Consider the following 18,405-nt stretch of genomic DNA (forward strand, 5'->3'; position numbering starts at 1 on the left):
GCTTTTCTATACAGGAATAAGTCTACAGGGACATAGTGCGGAAATCCTGCGCTTTCCTGTCACAGACGCTTCTCCGCAGCATGGCGCTGAATGTTGTACTCACCCTTCTCTTAACCACGGCAGTCACTGTCCTAATTTACCTTCTTAAATGGTGGAATAGGATAAATCTGAAGAATCTGCCTCCAGGACCTCTACCCGTACCATTCCTGGGAAACGTGTTCCAGAGCGGCACTTCCGAACTACAACGATCTTTACTTAAGGTACAAAAGCCCTTAATATTACCCTACATTCATAAGTTATGTGTTTGATTGGAGAATCAAAGGATGAAAATCTTTGAAAATGACTCCTATTAAAATTCAAATTAATGCGTGCATCAAATGTCAATTATATCATCTGGAGAAAAGACTAACGCAAAGTCAGTCCGGAATCAGACACTTACCATAAAATGCCCCTCAGGATTTCTAGAATGTTCAATAAGAACATAAGTTTAAGAAAGGTTTACTTTATGCTTTTTCTTGTAGTAAGTGCTCAGTACTGGTAACTAGTGATGAGCGGGCACTACCATGCTCAGGTGCTCAGTACTGGTAACTAGTGATGAGCGGGCACTACCATGCTCAGGTGCTCAGTACTCGTAAGTAGTAATGAGTGAGCACTACCATGCTCAGGTGCTCAGTACTGGTAACTAGTGATGAGCGGGCACTACTATGCTCAGGTGCTCAGTACTGGTAACTAGTGATGAGCGGGCACTACCATGCTCGGGTGCTCAGTACTCGTAAGTAGTAATGAGTGAGCACTACCATGCTCAGGTGCTCAGTACTGGTAACTAGTGATGAGCGGGCACTACCATGCTCAGGTGCTCACTACTCGTAACTAGTGATGAGCGGGCACTACCATGCTCAGGTGTTCGGTACTCGTGACGAGCGGGCACTACCATGCTCGGGTGTTTGGTACTCGTAACTAGTGATGAGCGAGCACTACCATGCTCGGTACTCGTAACTAGTGATGAGCGGGCACTACTGTGCGCCCTGGACAAGCCAGGGGCCACAGAGAACAACACCCACACTCCCAGCAGGCACACCGAAGTCAAACACAAAACCCTTGTTGCCTTCCTCCAGGGGCTGATGATCACACCAGGGGGTGGAGCCAGGCGGTTGGTCCCGCCCACCGAGGAGTTCACAGTCCTGGAGGCGGAAAAGTAAACAGTTTAGTTTTGGAGAGGAGTGAGGACAGTTGGAGGTGAAGGTGAGCAGAAGGAAAAAGTAGTAAAAGAGCAGCCTGAAGTTGGTCCGGGTGTGCGGCCCGGACAGATCAGCCTGAAGTTGGTCCGGGTGTGCGGCCCGGACAGATCAGCAAGGTTGGCAGACGGTGGTGACCGTCTGCAGGAGTGGCCTATCGGAGTTTACCGTAAGGACCGTGGACGGGCGGTGTCCCGGCGGTACCGGACCGGTACGCAAAGAGAAGCCAGCACCATCTGGCAGGGGCTTACGGACCCCGGCAAGGCTAGGAGTCGCCGTGAATTTGCCAAATTCGTTAGTGAAGGGAACTTCCTGGGTTTCCCAACAGCCAAGTCCCGACAGAAGGCAACAGTCCAACCGAGTGAGGGAGACACCGCCACCGCCAAGGCAACCGTTTCTCAGGGCCTGCGCCTGCGGGCAAAAGGGGCTCCTCTGGCCCATATCCAAGCCGGGGAGCGGGTTACCGGTGGGAACCCATTAGAACCATCTACTGTATCTAGTTGCAGGGAAAGGCAGTCACCATCAACCTGCCGGGAGAAAACAACACCGCAGCCGTCTGTGGGACCCGTCCATCCAGCCGAGTGTTTTACCGAGAACTGTGTCCTCATCATTGGGTGTTCGGTGCTCGTAACTAGTGGTGAGCGGGCACTACCATGCTCGGGTGCTCACTACTCGTAACTAGTGATGAGCGGGCACTACCATGCTCGGGTGCTCACTACTCGTAACTAGTGATGAGCGGGCACTACCATGCTCGGGTGCTCACTACTCGTAACTAGTGATGAGCGGGCACTACCATGCTCGGGTGCTCACTACTCGTAACTAGTGATGAGCGGGCACTACCATGCTCGGGTGCTCTCTACTCGTAACTAGTGATGAGCGGGCACTACCATGCTCGGGTGCTCACTACTCGTAACTAGTGATGAGCGGACACTACCATGCTCGGGTGCTCAGTACTCGTAACTAGTGATGAGTGGGCACTACCATGCTCGGGTGCTCAGTACTCGTAACTAGTGATGAGCGGGCACTACCATGCTCAGGTGCTCAGTACTTGTAACTAGTGATGAGTGGGCACTACCATGCTCGGGTGCTCAGTACTCGTAACTAGTGATGAGCGGGCACTACCATGCTCGGGTACTCCCTGGTAACTAGTGATGAGCGGGCACTACCATGCTCGGGTACTCCCTGGTAACTAGTGATGAGCGGGCACTACCATGCTTGGGTGCTCAGTACATGTAACTAGTGATGAGCGGGCACTACCATGCTCGGGTGCTCAGTACTCGTAACTAGTGATGAGCGGGCACTACCATGCTCGGGTGCTCAGTACTCGTAACTAGTGATGAGCAGGCACTACGATGCTCAGGTGCTCAGTACTCGTAACTAGTGGTGAGCGGCCACTACCATGCTCGGGTGCTCAGTACTCGTAACTAGTGATGAGCAGGCACTACCATGCTCGGGTGCTCGGTACTCGTAACTAGTGATGAGCGGGCACTACCATGCTCGGGTGCTCAGTACTCGTAACTAGTGATGAGCGGGCACTACCATGCTCGGGTGCTCGGTACTGGTAAAGTGAATTTTGTCAGTCATACAGGCTCAACTTCTGTACCAAGTATAATGGAAGTCAATGGAGAACTCGAGCATTTTTCATGAGCATTTTCCAGAAATATGGTCAAGTTCCCCATTGACTTTCATTATACTCGGTACACAAGTTGCGCCTATCCGAGCATCCAGCTGCTTATTTTGAGTCCTGAGCACCTGAGCATGGCATGTTCATCACTAATAACTGTCTCTTTATGTAGGACTGGAGAACACTCCTCTCAATGTAAACCATGCAGTTTCTTTAGAATTATCTACATCAGCTTCAAGATAACGACCGGCCACAGTCCAAAACGTCTTATACACAACTGGTATAGTAGAAGTGCAATCATATGGCGCTAATCTCTGCCTGTTACCAGCATCTGTAGAATATAAACCAGTCATTCAGGGCTCATTTTCCGGCCTGTATGGGGCAGAATGATTGATCTATCCCCTTGCAGCGTCATGTTGGCAGCAGCACATCCCCTATTAACTTGGAGTGATGAACTGCCAATATGGATGAAATGTGAATGAATATTCAAAGAGTAAATAAACTTTCTAGCCATCTTTTCAACTTTGGAAGGTACTTTGATTGTCTGTAGATCAGTGGTGGCCGGGTACTGAGACCCCCCCCTGATTGGGCAATGGACCCCTCCGAACTGTGCACAGCTCCTATCTGAGTGCACACATAGAGTGTAGTGTTCGGGGTGATTCATCATCACTAAAGTGGAGTAAATTGCAAAAGCAATGTACTTTGGACCTTGACTTAGAATGAAATATTTGGTGGTGGCCCAACAGTTGAAAAATGAACCCCCTTAAAGGGAACTAACCAGTAGGATTTTCACATATAAAACAGGCAGTGCCATACTGGCACTAGGATGGTGAATCCAATCATATCTACAGTTTCCAGATTGGATGTTTGATTGTCCCAAAAAATGTTCTCAAAGGTCCAGAAATTAGTGCATTGATTGACTGGCGTGTGCAGCAGGGCAGGCCTTTGTGCGTTGGGTCCTCTGTTTATATTCCTCCTCCTGCGCACTCCTGGCTTGCACGCTTTTTTTCACGTCACGCCACAATTGCCGCTGTTGGTCGCGCATGCGCATTGCTATTGTGATCTTGTCTGAATTAAAATGGCTCCAGAGTCAGCCCATGCGTGTACCGCGATCTCCAGCACCATTTTATTGAAGACACTGTGGATACAAATATGAGAACCATATGCGCATGTGCAGATTTAATTGTTTGTTTTCATTTGCACATGTGCCCCTGCCACTCATAAGGGTGCTTTACACGCTGCGACATCGCTAGTGATTGCTAGCGATGTCGTGCGCTATAGCACCCGCCCCCGTCGTTCGTGCGAAATTTGGTGCTTGCTGCCGTAGCGAACGTTATCGCTACGGCAGCGTCACACGACGTCGCCGTGACCCCCGAACAATCCCTCCCTCAAGGGGGAGGTGCGTTTGACGTCATAGCGATGTCAATGCGGCGTCACTAAGCGGCCGGCCAATAGAAGCGGAGGGGCGGAGATGAGCGGGACATAACATCCCGCCCACCTCCTTCTTTCCTCATAGTCGGTGGACGCAGGTAAGGAGATGTTCCTCGCTCCGGCGGTGTCACACATAGCGATGTTTGCTGCCACAGGACCGACGAACAACATCATACCTGTGTCAGCAGAGATATTAAGGAAAGCAGCGACGTGTCAACGATCACTGTTTTTGAACGATTTTGCACTCATTCATCGTCGCTCCTTGGTGTCACACGCTGAGATGTCGCTACCGGATGTGCGTCACTAACGACGTGACCCCGACGATATATTGGTAGCAATGTCGCAGCGTGTAAAGCACCCTATAGTCGTCTCCACAGGGTCTTCAATAAAATGGTACCGAAGATAGCGGTATACGCATGTTCTGTCTCCAGCGCCATTATAATGAAGACAATAACATTACAATAGCAATAAGCATGTGCCACCATGGTGGCATGGAATAAAGCTTAAATAAAAGGAGGCAAGCAAGGAGGACGTAGGAGAAGGAATATACAGAGGACTTGACCGACAAAGGCCCACCCCACCGCACACACCACTCAACCAATGTCCTAATTTCTGGAACTTTGAGAACATTTTTTTTCGGCAATCAAACATCCAATCAGGAAACTGAAGTTTCTGATTTGATTCACCATGCTAGCGCCAGTATGGCACTGAATTTACTTTATATGGGAAAATCTTGCTGGTTGTTTCCTTTTTAAGAGGAGCACAACTCTTCACGAATTTGGTGAATTTTACTCCAGCGCACAGTGCCTCAAGACTGGAGTGTTAAGCCTGCTTTACACGTTGCAATTTAGCATACAATATCGTATGCGATTTGCAACGCCCCCATCGTATGTGTGGCACGTTCCGCACAAACGATTAACCCCCGTCACACGTACTTACCTGTCCATACGACCTCTATATGGGCGGCGAACGTCCTCTTCCTGAAGTGGGAGGGACGTTCGGCGTCACATCGATGTCACGCGGCAGCCGGCCAATAGAAGCGGATGGGTGGAGCTGAGCGGGACGTAAACATCCCGCCCACCTCCTTCCTTCCGCATTGTGGGCCGTGTATTCCATCTACCTCTCGCTTATCTCGGGGTTAGCATTCCTTTTCCACAGGATACAAGATTCTCCTCAACAAGCATTAACAGACATCTTATATACTGTATTTCTCATATATTATCCCAAACTTCTTACCATTTTTTTTATATTGCATTGTAGCTGAGTGAGAAGTATGGACCTGTATATACCATTTATTTCGCCAGCCAGCGTTGCGTCGTACTAATTGGCTATGATACCGTAAAGGAGGCGCTGATTGACCACAGTGATGTGTTCAGTGACAGAGGGGGAGTCGCAGTTACTGATCTGTTTTTTAAGGATTATGGTAAGATATCCATACCATAGATGGTAAGTTTATATTAAGACCATATTATTTTTAGGAACAATATCGCGTTGTAGCTAGACTTCTCAAGGCTACTGGCCACATGCCTGAAATGTCAATACTGTAGCTACACCTTGACCGAAAACTTAAAAAAAAATTGGAAACCCTCTTCATGTTCCTTCTTCCTTAGCACTTTTGCAAAAAGAAAAAGTATGGAAGTATAGATCTGATATCCAAGAACAAGGGGCACAAGCCCACCAGATTCTTAGGTAGAAACTCTCCATTCTGGTATATGGAGGGGTTCGGAAGTAGAAATGGGCCACCTTACCTGTTAGGCCCATTGCCATTGCACCGGTTGCACCAATGATATGTCTGCCCCCGCCTTTGATATCAACAGGATAGGATGAAAGTCTGATGGCTATGGTGGCCTCCTGACTCTGCCCTGACACATGATGTCAGGGAAGAGAAGGTTCCCACCTGCTGAAGTTCTGCTGTTGATCCCTTTTTTTCCCCACCAGGTAGGCTGCCATCAGAGGAGCGTTCTTGTGTATCTAGCATCCCATTAGAAAACTATCTAATGTGTCTGAGGGCCTTCAACTAAGTAATCAACTACTAATTAAAAAAAACAGTGCTATACTCTGATACAAAGCAGCGAAAATGTGGCTTAATTCTGCCCACCATGGACATTTAGTTTTAACCAAATAAAGTTCAAATCGTCAAATTTGGAGTTCAAAAACACTAGTGCATGCCCTTATTATCTCCCAGATCAACTACTGCAACCTCCTTCTCTGTGGCCTCCCTTCCAACACTCTTGCACCCCCTACAATCTATCCTAAACTCAACGGACCGATTAATCCACCTGTCCCCCCGCTATTCCCCGGCCTCTCCTCTCTGCCAATCTCTTCCCTGGCTTCCCATTGCCCAAAGAGTCCAGTTCAATACACTAACCATGAGCTACAAAGCGATCTGCAACCTGTCTCCTCCTTACATCTGTGACCTAGCCTCTCGATACCTACCTGCACGTAACCTCAGATCTTCACAAGATCTCCTTCTCAACTCCGCTCTCATCTCCTCTTCACCCAATCGTATGAAAGATTTCTCCCGTGCCTCCCCCATACTCTGGAATGCTCTACCCCAGCATATCAGACTCTCCCCTACCATGAAAAACTTCAAATGGAGCAGAGAAACCAACAACCTGCAGTAACCCTCATTCCACTCTACCAGTTCTACCCTCCCCTACTGTATCTTCACCCATCCCTGGTAGATTATGAGCCCTCGCAGCCAGGGTCCTTTCTTTTCCTCTACCTGTCTGTGCCTTGTATTGTTCATGATTGTTGTACTTGTCTTTGTATGCACCCCCCGCCTGTTTTTCACATGTAAAGCACCAAGGAAAAAATGGTGCTATAATAATACATAATAATAATATGAATCAAATACTAAAGTTCACTAAAATTATCTTTTTAGGGGTCATCATGAGCAATGGAGAGCGCTGGAAGACTCTTCGTCGATTTACTCTTATGACTTTGAGAAATTTTGGAATGGGAAAGAGGAGCATCGAAGAAAGAATCCAAGAAGAGGCCCGATGTCTGACTGAGAGGCTTATGAAAACTAAAGGTAGGTAATAATTAAAAATCATGCAACAAAAGAGTGTGCTTGGTGTTGTAGTTTTTTGAAACTTGGAAAGCCAAAGTTTGTAGACCATTGCTAAGTGGCAAGTTTTAGGGTTTGGTTATAATTAAGCTATGGGCATGCTGACGAGTGTAGTTTTGCCATAGTCCTATCTGTTAGGATAGGTTTTGTGCTCATTTCCTTGGGCTTCTCATAATCCTCTCCTATAGATTCAAATAATCTGCGATAATTTTTTTATTTTTTTTCATGTTGAAGTGTATATCGGATCATGCGCACCCATACAAGTCTGTGGGTGCGTGTGAAACATTGGACTGCACTGATGACATCCGAGTGCAGTCCAGTATACGAAGAGACAGGCAATGGAGAAGATGGAGAAATTAATCTTTCCCTCTTCTTCGCACTTGTGATCTGATTCTCGCAAGCGCGAGAATACCTTTGTTTTAACATGACACTCGGATCACACTCGCAGCGGAGTGTCTATAACATATCATATCTGATGCTCTCACATTGGAGGCTATTGAGGATACAGCAGGTATAGCATGGACGGCAGGTACAGCGGGTATGACAGGTACTAGAACTTAGGTACAGGTTAGCAGGTACAGGTAATGGACACAGGATACAGGGAACGGGACCTGAGAATTAACAGCAATAAGTTACACTATGCATTTGTTTTCCAGTAATTTGAATAATAAAATGAAAGTGATCACATATTTGTACATTTGTTTATAATTTCTATGTAATTTTTTTTTTTTTTTTTATTTTATTTATTTTTTTTTTTTTTATATAGACACTCCAACTGATCCAACCGATCTCCTGCAGCTTGCCGTGTCTAATGTCATTTGCTCTGTTGTATTTGGTGAGAGATATGAGTATGAGGACCAAAAGTTTATGTCTCTACTGACACACATTCGAGAATTTGCCAAGGCATTCACCAGCTTTTGGGGTCAGGTGAGTAAACTATTCCTCTTCGTGTGTGTAATACACTATATATATATATTATATTTATATTTGTTTTTGTTACATGGCTGTGGGTATGTATCACAGAGGTGCTGCAACCCTGGGTGTCTACTCTGGTACCTGTAGCACCATGAGTCTTATTAAGAGGCTCCAGGGACAGGTTTACGGATATCTGAAGAGACGGGTGGGTCGGACTATCCACATACTTTCACCCATGAGTGTTTCTCCGTTTTTTTTAAAATGGTGTCTGTTTGACATATTGTCAGCATGGGGAGGTTATGATGCATCTGGAAGTAATCCTCTGAGAGAAAAGAGAATTAGCTTCTCCTCACTGGGACTGTGTGTGTGTGTGTGTATGTGTATGTGTGTGTGTGTGTGTGTATGTGTGTGTGTATGTGTATGTGTGTGTCCGGGGTCAGTGAGTGGAGACTGAAATACCTGAGCTGGGATACTTCTGCGGAGAAGTGGAATCCAAACCTTAGTGGTTGTGATGCCTCTGGAAGGAATCCTCTGAGAAAAGAGAGCGTTCGCTTCTTCTCACTGGGGCCACTGAGGGGCGGCTAAAATTCCTCCACTGGAATACTTCTAGTGAGACGTTGTATCCAAACTTGTGAGGGTGTATTGCAAGTTAAACGGGCTGTGTACACTGTGTTAGTTTAAGGCTCGTTTCACAAGTCAGTGATTCTGGGACGTTTGTGCTTTTTTTTTAAACGTACCAGAATCACTGACATACGCAGACACATTATAATGAATGGGTCTGCTCACACATCAGTGATTTTTCACTGACCTTGTCTCCGTGCGGCGTACCCGCGTGTGCGTGATTGCCGCACGGAGACATGTCCTTTTTTGTCTGGCATCACTGATGTCCCACGGACCACGCAGGGGTGTGATCCGTGAAACACGTGCCAGAAAAAAACGTGCATATAAAATAAAAATCACTTTTACTCACCCGGCTCCAGCGACGCTCTGTGCAGCCCGTTCTCCCTGCTGCTTCTGAGCCGGCTCATTACTGTCGCACATATTCATAAATGCACGACACAGCCGACCCGGAAGCAGCTGCTGCGGGGGTCAGCGCCGACCGGATGCTGCACCGCGGGAGCGTTCAGCACCATGGAGAGCGGGAGCGGGCACAGGTGAGTTAATCTCTATGTGCAATCACGGACCACGGAGAACGGAGCCCGGATTGCACTTAGACAACCCATGTGTGCCGTAATTCACGGCACACGGAGGGACATGTGCGTGTTTTACACGTCAGTGAAGAACGTCAGTGTTTTTTCACTGACGTGTGAAACAGGACTAAGATGGAAGAAGCTTTGTATGTTACTAGAAGTGCAGTTTGTGTTGTTTTAATAAACTCTTTGAACTTTTAAATGGAAATAATATGATATCTAAAACTACTCAGCCCTCCTAATGGTGTGAAAAAGTGGTGAGGGATTTTTCATAGCTTATGTGGCTAATAAGTCCTCATATACAGTATTTTTGATGCTGCTTTGCCATATTTATGCATACATACAGGAGCATCTTAATAAATTAGAATATCCTCAAACTTAATTTATTTAATTCAATACAAAAAGGAAACTCATCTATTATATAGCGTCATTATACACAGTGATCTATTACTATATATTATATAGTTATTACACACAGAGGGATCTATTTCAAGTGTTTATTTCCGTTAATGTTGATGATTATGGGTTACAGCCAATGAAAACCCAAAAGTCATTATCTCAGAAAATTAGAATATTTTATAAGACCAACTGAAAAAATGATTTTAGCCTACTGAAAAGTCTGTACAGTAAATGCCTCAATACTTGGTCGGGCCTTATTTTGCATGAATTACTGCATCAATGTGGCATGGAGGCGATCATCCTGTGGCACTGCTGAGGTGTTATGGAAGCCCAGGTGGCTTTGATCGCAGCCTTCAGCTCGTCTGCATTGTTGGCTTTGGTGTCTCTCATAGATTCTCTATGGGGTTTAGGTCAGGCGACTTTGCTGGCCAATCAAGCACAGTGATACTGTGGTTAGTAAACCAGGTGTTGGTACTTTTGGCAGTGTGGACAGGTGCCAAGTTCTGCTGGAAAATTACATTTCCATCTCCAAAAAGCTTGTCGGCAGAGGGAAGCGTGAAGTGCTGTAAAATTTCCTGGTAGACGGCTGCGCTGAGTTTGGTCTTGATAAAACACAGTAGACCTACAATAGCAGATGACATGGCCCCCCAAACCATCACTGATTGTGGAGACCTCAGACCAGACCTCAGCAGCTTGGATTGTGGCCTCCACTCTTCCTCCAGACTCTGGGACCGCGATTTCCAAAGGAAATGCACAATTTACTTTCATCTGAAAACAACACCTTGGACACTGAGCACAGTCCAGTTCTTTTTCTCCTTGGCCCAGGTAAGACGCTTCTGGCGTTGTCTATTGGTCATGAGTGGTGACACAAGGAATGCGACGCTTGTAGCCCATGTCCTGGATACGTCTGTGTGTGATGGCTCTTGAAGCACTGACTCCAGCAGCGTCCACTGCTTGTGAATCTTCCCCAAATGTTTCAATGGCCTTTTCTTAACAATCCTATCAAGGCTGCGCTTCTCCCGGTTGCTTGTGCACCTTTCTCTACCACACTTTTTCCTTCCACTCAACTTCCATTAATATGCTTGGATACAGCACTCTGTGAACAGCCAGCTTCTTTAGCAATGACCTTTTGTGGTTTACCCATTTTGTGGAGTGTGTCAATGACTTCCTTCTGGACTTCTGTCAAGTCAGCAGTCTTCCCCATGATTGTGGAGCCTACTGAACCAGACTAAAGGTGGTGTCACACATAGCGACGACAACAACGATGTTGCTGCTAAGTCACCATTTTCTGTGACGTAGCAGCAATGTCCCGTTGCTGTCACTGTGTGTGACATCCAGCAACGACCTGGCCCCTGCTGTGAGGTGGCCGGTCGTTGCTGAATGTCCTGCTTCATTTTTTGGACGTTGCTCTCCCGCTGTGAAGCACACATCGCTGTGTGTGACAGCGAGAGAGCGACGAACTGAAGCGAGCAGGGAGCAGGGAGCCGGCGTCTGGCAGCCTGCGGTAAGCTGTAACCACGGTAAACATCGGGTAACCAAAAAGCCCTTTCCTTGGTTACCCGATATTTACCTTAGTTACTAGCGTCCGCCGCTCTCACGCTGCCAGTGCCGGCTCCCTGCTTCCTGCATACTTAGCTGGAGTAGACATCGGGTAATTAACCCGATGTGTACTCTGGCTAGGAGTGCAGGGAACAGGGAGCCGGCATTGGCAGAATGAGAGTGGCGGACGCTAGGAACTAAGGTAAATATCGGGTAACCAAGAGAAGTGCTTTCCTTGGTTACCCGATATTTACCTTAGTTACGCTTCCACGCGTCGCTGCTGGCTGGGGGCTGGTCACTGGTCGCTGGTGAGATCTTCCTGTTTGACAGCTCACCAGCGACCATGTAACGACGCAGCAGCGATCCTGATAAGGTCAGATCGCTGGTCGTGATCGCTGCTGCGTCGCTATGTGTGACACCACCTTAAAGAACCATTTTAAATGCTTAGGAAACCTTTGCAGGTATTTTGTGGCAATTATTCTAATATTCTGAGATAATGACTTTTGGGTTTTCATTGGTTGTAAGCCATAATCATCAACACTAACAGAAATAAACACTTGAAATAGATCCTTCTGTGTGTAATGACTCTATATAATGTTTCCCTTTTTGTATTGAATTACTGAAATTAACTTTTTGATATTCTAATATATTGAGATGCACATGTATGTATGTATGTATGTATGTATGTATGTCTATACACTATCTAGTACTTGAATATTAGAAGCCATTGCTTCCACTACCAGTGAGATTCACACTGGAGTGAAGGAGGAACAAATCTTTAACTTATTTCCAGGTTTCGCCGTCTTGTGGTTGTTTTTACATCTACAACCTCCCTTGTCATAATATGACTGACTATATCTCAACCAGGTTGTTTCCTTACAACACAGTTACTTTTTAGAAGGAAGTCAAGCAACCTCAGCCAAGTATCCTACCAATATAGCACAAATAGTATAGTCTAAAGCGGGCTTTACACGCTGCGACATCGCTAATGCGGAGTCATTGGTCACGGAATTCGTGACGCACATCCGGCCGCATTAGCGATGCCGTTGCGTGTGACACCGATAAGCGATTTTGCATCGTTGCAAAAACGTGCAAAATCGCTAATCGGCGACACGGGGGTCCATTCTCAAATCTCGTTACTGCTGCAGTAACGAGGTTGTTCCTCGTTCCTGCGGCAGCACACATCGCTGCGTGTGACGCCGCAGGAACGAGGAAGCTCCCCTTACCTGCCTCCCGGCTGCTATGCGAAAGGAAGGAGGTGGGCGGGATGTTACGTCCCGCTCAGCTCCGCCCCTCCGCTGCTATTGGGCGGCGGTTCAGTGACGTCGCTGTGACGCCGCACGGACCGCCCCCTTAGAAAGGAGGCGGTTCGCCGGTCACAGCGACGTCGCCGGACAGGTATGTATGTGTGACGGCTCTGGGCGATGTTGTGCGACACGGGCAGCGATTTGCCCGTGTCGCGCAACAGATGGGGGCGGGTACCCACACTAGCGATATTGGGACCGATATCGCAGTGTGTAAAGTAGCCTTTACCATCTATGGAACTGGGTGCCAAGAAGAGAGAAATTTTTCTTAGAAATGTTCCTGTATAATCAGGCCACAAGTAGGGGTGGATATCTCAGGAATAATCTTTGTGGTTGAAATCAAGAAAGTAGAAAGACTAGCGTTAACAAAAAAAAAAAAAAAAAAATCAAAATTGTACATATTTTTCTCAGAATAAGCCAGACTTATGCCTACTTAACCCTACTGGTCTGTTCCCATGTACTATACACATGTATTGCTCCTGGGTCACTATGACCCGGTTTATTAAATCTTGATTTTAGATACTCTAACGCAATTATTTTCATTCCTAGACTGTATGGGAACATGTTTGGAAATTAAAAAAGAAAAATGAAATTGATTGATTTTTTTTTTTTTTTTTTTTTTTTTTTTATTCAGGAAAAACTTAGTAATAAGCAAAACGAAAAATATCAAACTACACATGTGGTAAAAAAAAACAAACCAAAGCAACTAAATCAAACATTTTGTGAAAAAAAAATTAAAAAAACTACAGATCATAAACACTTCAATTTGAACATATTCACATGGTAATATTACTTTATGTATTCTTGCATGAAGAACAATAAACATGGGCTTTACATAAGAATTTTTGGCATCCAGAACATGTAATACTTGTTTTATTATCACAAGGGCAATAGCTGTGTGACGCCCTGGGCAAGCCAGGGGTCACAGGTCATGACACCACCACACCCTACACCCCGGATAGGTACACCAAAGCTACACAAAAATCCTTGTTGCCTTCCTCCAGGGGCTGATGTCCACACCAGGGGGTGGGCCAGGTGGTTGGCTCCGCCCACCGAGGAGTTCACAGCCCTGGAGGCGGGAAAACCAGGCAGTTAGAGATGAGATGAGATGAGATGAGTTTAGGAGTTGAAGTGAGTGGTAAAGGAGCAAGAGAGAGGAGTAAAAGTGGAAGAGAAAGTGACAGTTGAGGAAGCCTGAAGTTGGTCCGGGTGTGTGCCCCGGACTGAGAACAGCAAGGTTACCAGACGGCGGTGACGGTCTGCAGGAGAGGCTGCTCGGAGGTTGCCGAAAGGACCGTGGACGGGTGGTGGCCCGGCGGTACCGGAGCGGTATACGAAGAGAAGCCAGCACCATTGGCAGGGGCCTTTCGGATCCCGGCAAGGCTAGGAATCGCCGTGAATTTGCCAAATCCATCAGTGAAGGGGACCTCTGGGTCTCCCAACAACCAAGTCCCGATTTGAAGGCAACAGTCCAACCGTTAGAGACACCGCCACCGCCAAGGCACCAGTTTCTCAGGGCCAGCGCCTGCGGGCAAAGAGGGGCTCCTCCGGCCCATATCCAAGCCGGGGAGCGGGTTACCGGTGGGAACCCATCGCTACCAACATAGACTTAGGTGCAGGAAAAGGGACAGTCACCGTCAACTACTGGGGAAAAGCAACAGCAGCCGTCCGTGGGAACAGTCTTTCCAGCCGTGTGTTTTACCGAGAACTGTGTCCCTGTCTCAGGCTGAGTGAGTACCACAGTGCCGTGAGGTACAGCGCTGCCCCCGCGTCCCTGCACCCCACCAAGCCCTGCACCGGCCCCGCCATCCCTCATCCCCAACTCATCACTGGGCCCCGGGACGACCACCCCCCTACCCACGGATGGGAGAACCAACAACTTTGCTGCTCCCTGTCACCGCTCCCGGGATCCCCATACAGAGCAGCGGTGGTGTCTAAACAATCACCACAACCGTGGGTGGCGTCACGGACAATAAACAATCCCAAAAACCAATCCCCTTTCACTCACGGGCGAGGAGTGCCGCCCGAGTCCCCGGGATCCGGCCCATCGCTCGAGCCACCGAGCAGCAGCAGGTCGCAGCAGCAGCAGCAGCCGGACCCGAGCAGTGGGAGAGCGCAGCGTCCCCTCCTCCGCCCGCAACAGCTGCACCTTTTGCTTTTTATTCTTGAAGCACCGCTGGTAGATTCCATGGGGGTAGAAGTGGTTGTGGAGGCCATGGTTTCACATTCGTGAGCATGTTGCTGGATGTGTATAGCATATGTGTACTGATAAGAGCAGAGAAGATAAGAACCCTTCTGAAAACAAGGAGATAAGCCAGGAAGACAGACTAAAGGCCACTTCACACATAACGAGATCGTACAACGAGATCGTTACTACGTCACAGTTTCTGTGACGCAAGAACGACTTCAATTGCGATCTCGTCATGTTTGACACGTACCAACGATTCACCCCCTGCTGCGAAATCGCTGATCGATGCCGAACAGCTTGGGCCATTTTTGGCTCGTTGGAGTCCTGCTGGGCTGCATGAATCTGTATGTTTGACACCCTATTTACGATTTCGTTGACGACCTAGATGAGATGCACGAAGGCGTGTTGTTGCGTCCCCGTTTCCACGCCCCTTCTGCGCCCATTGGTTGGCGCTGAGAACAATAGTGTTTAGTTACGTCGCCATTTCCGCGCCCCCTCTCTGCAACGATTGGTTAGCAATGAGAACACTATTGCGCTCTGATTGGGTATCACTTCATGCTTTGTTCCCTTTTGAGTCTTCTAGGAGCAAACCGGTGACTACACCCAGATTCATTCGTGCTTTGTTCCCGCTTGCTTGGTTTTCGGATCAAAGCTGCATCTTCCCTCATTCATTCCCGAGCGTGTCGCTGTATTACAGATTCATTCGTGCTTTGTTCCCGCTTGCTTGGTTTTCGGATCAAAGCCGCATCTGCAGCCGCATCTGCACTTGTATATCCCTCATTCGTTCCCGAGCGTGTCGCTGGGAGGATCGAAACTGCGATTATTAATAGATAGCATAGACGGCTGCATTTTCTGGACGTGGTAAGTCATTTTCGTAAAGTCTATGTTACTTGTTCCATGTTTTTGTTATAGTATGGAAAGTATTTGTGTTTATAGATAGTAATTATTTTTGCGGATCATGAAAGTGGTTGGTTGTTATCTGTACACATATGTCCTTTTGTGCGTCCATCGTCCTTTTATGTGTCCTTATGTAGTATTGCTGGTTATTTTGTCTCTCTGATACAGCCGCCATTTTGTTTCTCTGACACAGTTACAGCCGCCATTTTGTTTCTCTGACACAGTTACAGCCGCCATTTTGTTTCTCTGACACAGTTACAGCCGCCATTTTGTTTCTCTGACACAGTTACAGCCGCCATTTGTTTCTCTGACACAGTTAGAAGTGGTGCACTTCTATGGGGGCGGCCATTTTAGTGTCTCTTTTACACCCCCCAAAAAATGTGATTGGTTTATAGCAACTTTTCTCATCTTTACATGTTTTTTTGCAGTGTGGACAACATGAACGACATGCAGCGTGTTGTGCTGGGTGCTGCATTGATGTTTGAGGCCGGTCGGCTACGTGAAGTGGAACAGAGGCGTTCCAAACGAAAGCGCCGCATGTGGACCAGAGAGTGGCTGCAGAAGAGGTACAAATACTCCCACATGCAACTGCTAAGAGAGCTGCAGGAAAATAATCCTCAGGATTTCCGCAATTTTCTGCGGATGTCAGAAGAATCATTTAGCCTTTTACTCGAAAGAGTTACGCCAATTATTCAGCGCAAGAATACAGCGATGCGTGCTGCCATCCCGGCAGATGAAAGATTGGCAGTCACGCTGCGTTTCCTGGCCACCGGACGCTCCCTGCAAGACTTACATTTTTCTTCTGCAATTTCAAGGTCCCTGCTCAGCATTCTTATTCCGGAGACATGTAGAGCAATTTTCCACAGTCTGCGTAACTACATTGAGTTCCCCAAAACTGTGGAGGAATGGCAGAAGATTGCCACCGATTTTGAACACCTTTGGCAGTTCCCAAACTGTGGTGGTGCTTTGGACGGGAAACATGTGCGGATCACTCAACCACTGAACAGCGGCTCCTATTTTTATAACTATAAGGGCTATTTCAGCATCATCCTAATGGCCCTTGTGAATGCCAATTACGAATTTATTGCTGTTGATGTTGGCATGAATGGCCGGGTTTCTGACGGTGGGGTTTTAGAACACACAGGCTTTGGTGAACGTTTGCAAAATGGTGAACTGCATTTGCCCCCCAACTCTGACACTACCGCAAACCTTAACTTTGTATTTGTGGGCGATGAAGCCTTCCCACTTCATCCCAATCTCATGAAACCATTCCCACAGAAAAGTCTAACGGCGGAAAGACAAAGGTTCAATTATAGATTATCAAGGGCACGCAGGGTTGTGGAAAATGCCTTTGGGATAATGGCAAATCGCTTCCGCGTTTTCCACACACCAATTAACCTGAGTCTACCATCAATAGACGCAGTTGTTTTGGCCTGTTGCGCCCTTCACAACTTTCTTCGACGGCGAGATGCTATTACGTACTGTCCAACAGGCTTTGTAGACTCTGATGACTTAAATGGCGAAGTGGTGCTTGGCGAATGGCATTCTGAAGATCCCGCAATCGCAGGACTTCAACCATTGGCGCCCGGCAGAAATACCGATGATGCGAAGGCCTGTCGAGAAAAGTACTGCCAATATTTTAATGGTCCTGGTGCAATTACGTGGCAGCATTAGATAAACTTGTATTGAGCACATTTATTATGCTGAGTTTTATTTTCTTGTATTGATTGGTTTTAGAAACTTCCCTTCTTAATTTTAAAAAATATATGGTTACTTGTATTATGTTCATCACATTTATACTAATTTTAAAATATATGGTTACTTGTATTGTTATGTTCATCACATTTATAATAAAATGTCATTTTTGCAAAATGATTACTTTAATAAACAGTTGTTTTAACTTTCCACAAGATTTGTTTGTCATTCATTCACTATTAAGGGCTACTGTGGGGAGCAGTACCACCATTGCTGCCGTTACATCACCCCCGGAGGCCCCAAATTATGAATATGAAGCCTTATATATTTTCATTTGGGGTTTTTAAACGGGGACGTTTGTGCGTCCCCGAAACCTTCAAACGACATCTCTTTTTCGATTTCTTATAATTGTATGTGCGCTCGCAGTGTGTGATACCACGACCCCTTGACACAGCATTTGCGTCATGGCGCGATCTCATTTCTGCAGCAAAGATCATTCTGATTTGTTAAAAGTGCGTCGCACTTTCACCTTCAAACATAGCATTGTAATATTTCACAAATCAACAATCCCGCCATGGCCGACGGCGGCCATTGGCTGGAGCAGGATCAACAACGTCCACCCCAATCTGATTGGAGCTAGCGTTCACGTGACGCTATCGGTCGAATCAGATGTGAAGAGGCGTTACCGCGGGTGACGCAACTGCGTTTGCTACGTAGACACACCAGCGAACAATGGCGGCACGCAGGAGGGCAACAGCTTGGGGAGAGGCGGAGGTCCGGTACCTAATTAGAGAAGTGGATGCTCGCGATTATGATTGCCGTGAGGCGCAAGAGCATCCACTTCTCCATAAGAAAGCGGTATTGCGCAGGATCCAACGTGGGTTGAGGAGGAGATTTCATTTGGAGCGCACCTGCGCC

At 47.1% G+C, this 18,405-nt stretch overlaps 1 protein-coding gene across 2 annotated transcripts in view; it reads left to right on the forward strand.

Annotated features, from left to right (window-relative positions):
- Positions 1-18,405, forward strand: part of LOC142251078 (cytochrome P450 2C28-like) — a 31,395-nt gene continuing 12,990 nt past the window's right edge. Inside the window, exons 1-4 of one of the 2 annotated variants that reach the window (XM_075323587.1) lie at positions 1-260; positions 5,551-5,713; positions 7,175-7,324; positions 8,127-8,287. In XM_075323587.1, the coding sequence (XP_075179702.1) occupies positions 81-260; positions 5,551-5,713; positions 7,175-7,324; positions 8,127-8,287 (654 nt within the window). In that variant the 5' untranslated portion in view covers positions 1-80. The remainder of the gene's footprint in view (positions 261-5,550; positions 5,714-7,174; positions 7,325-8,126; positions 8,288-18,405) is intronic. The other variant, XM_075323588.1, reaches the window with a different exon arrangement.

This window comes from Anomaloglossus baeobatrachus, chromosome 9 (genome assembly GCF_048569485.1).
Source record: "Anomaloglossus baeobatrachus isolate aAnoBae1 chromosome 9, aAnoBae1.hap1, whole genome shotgun sequence".
Lineage (NCBI taxonomy): Eukaryota > Metazoa > Chordata > Amphibia > Anura > Aromobatidae > Anomaloglossus > Anomaloglossus baeobatrachus.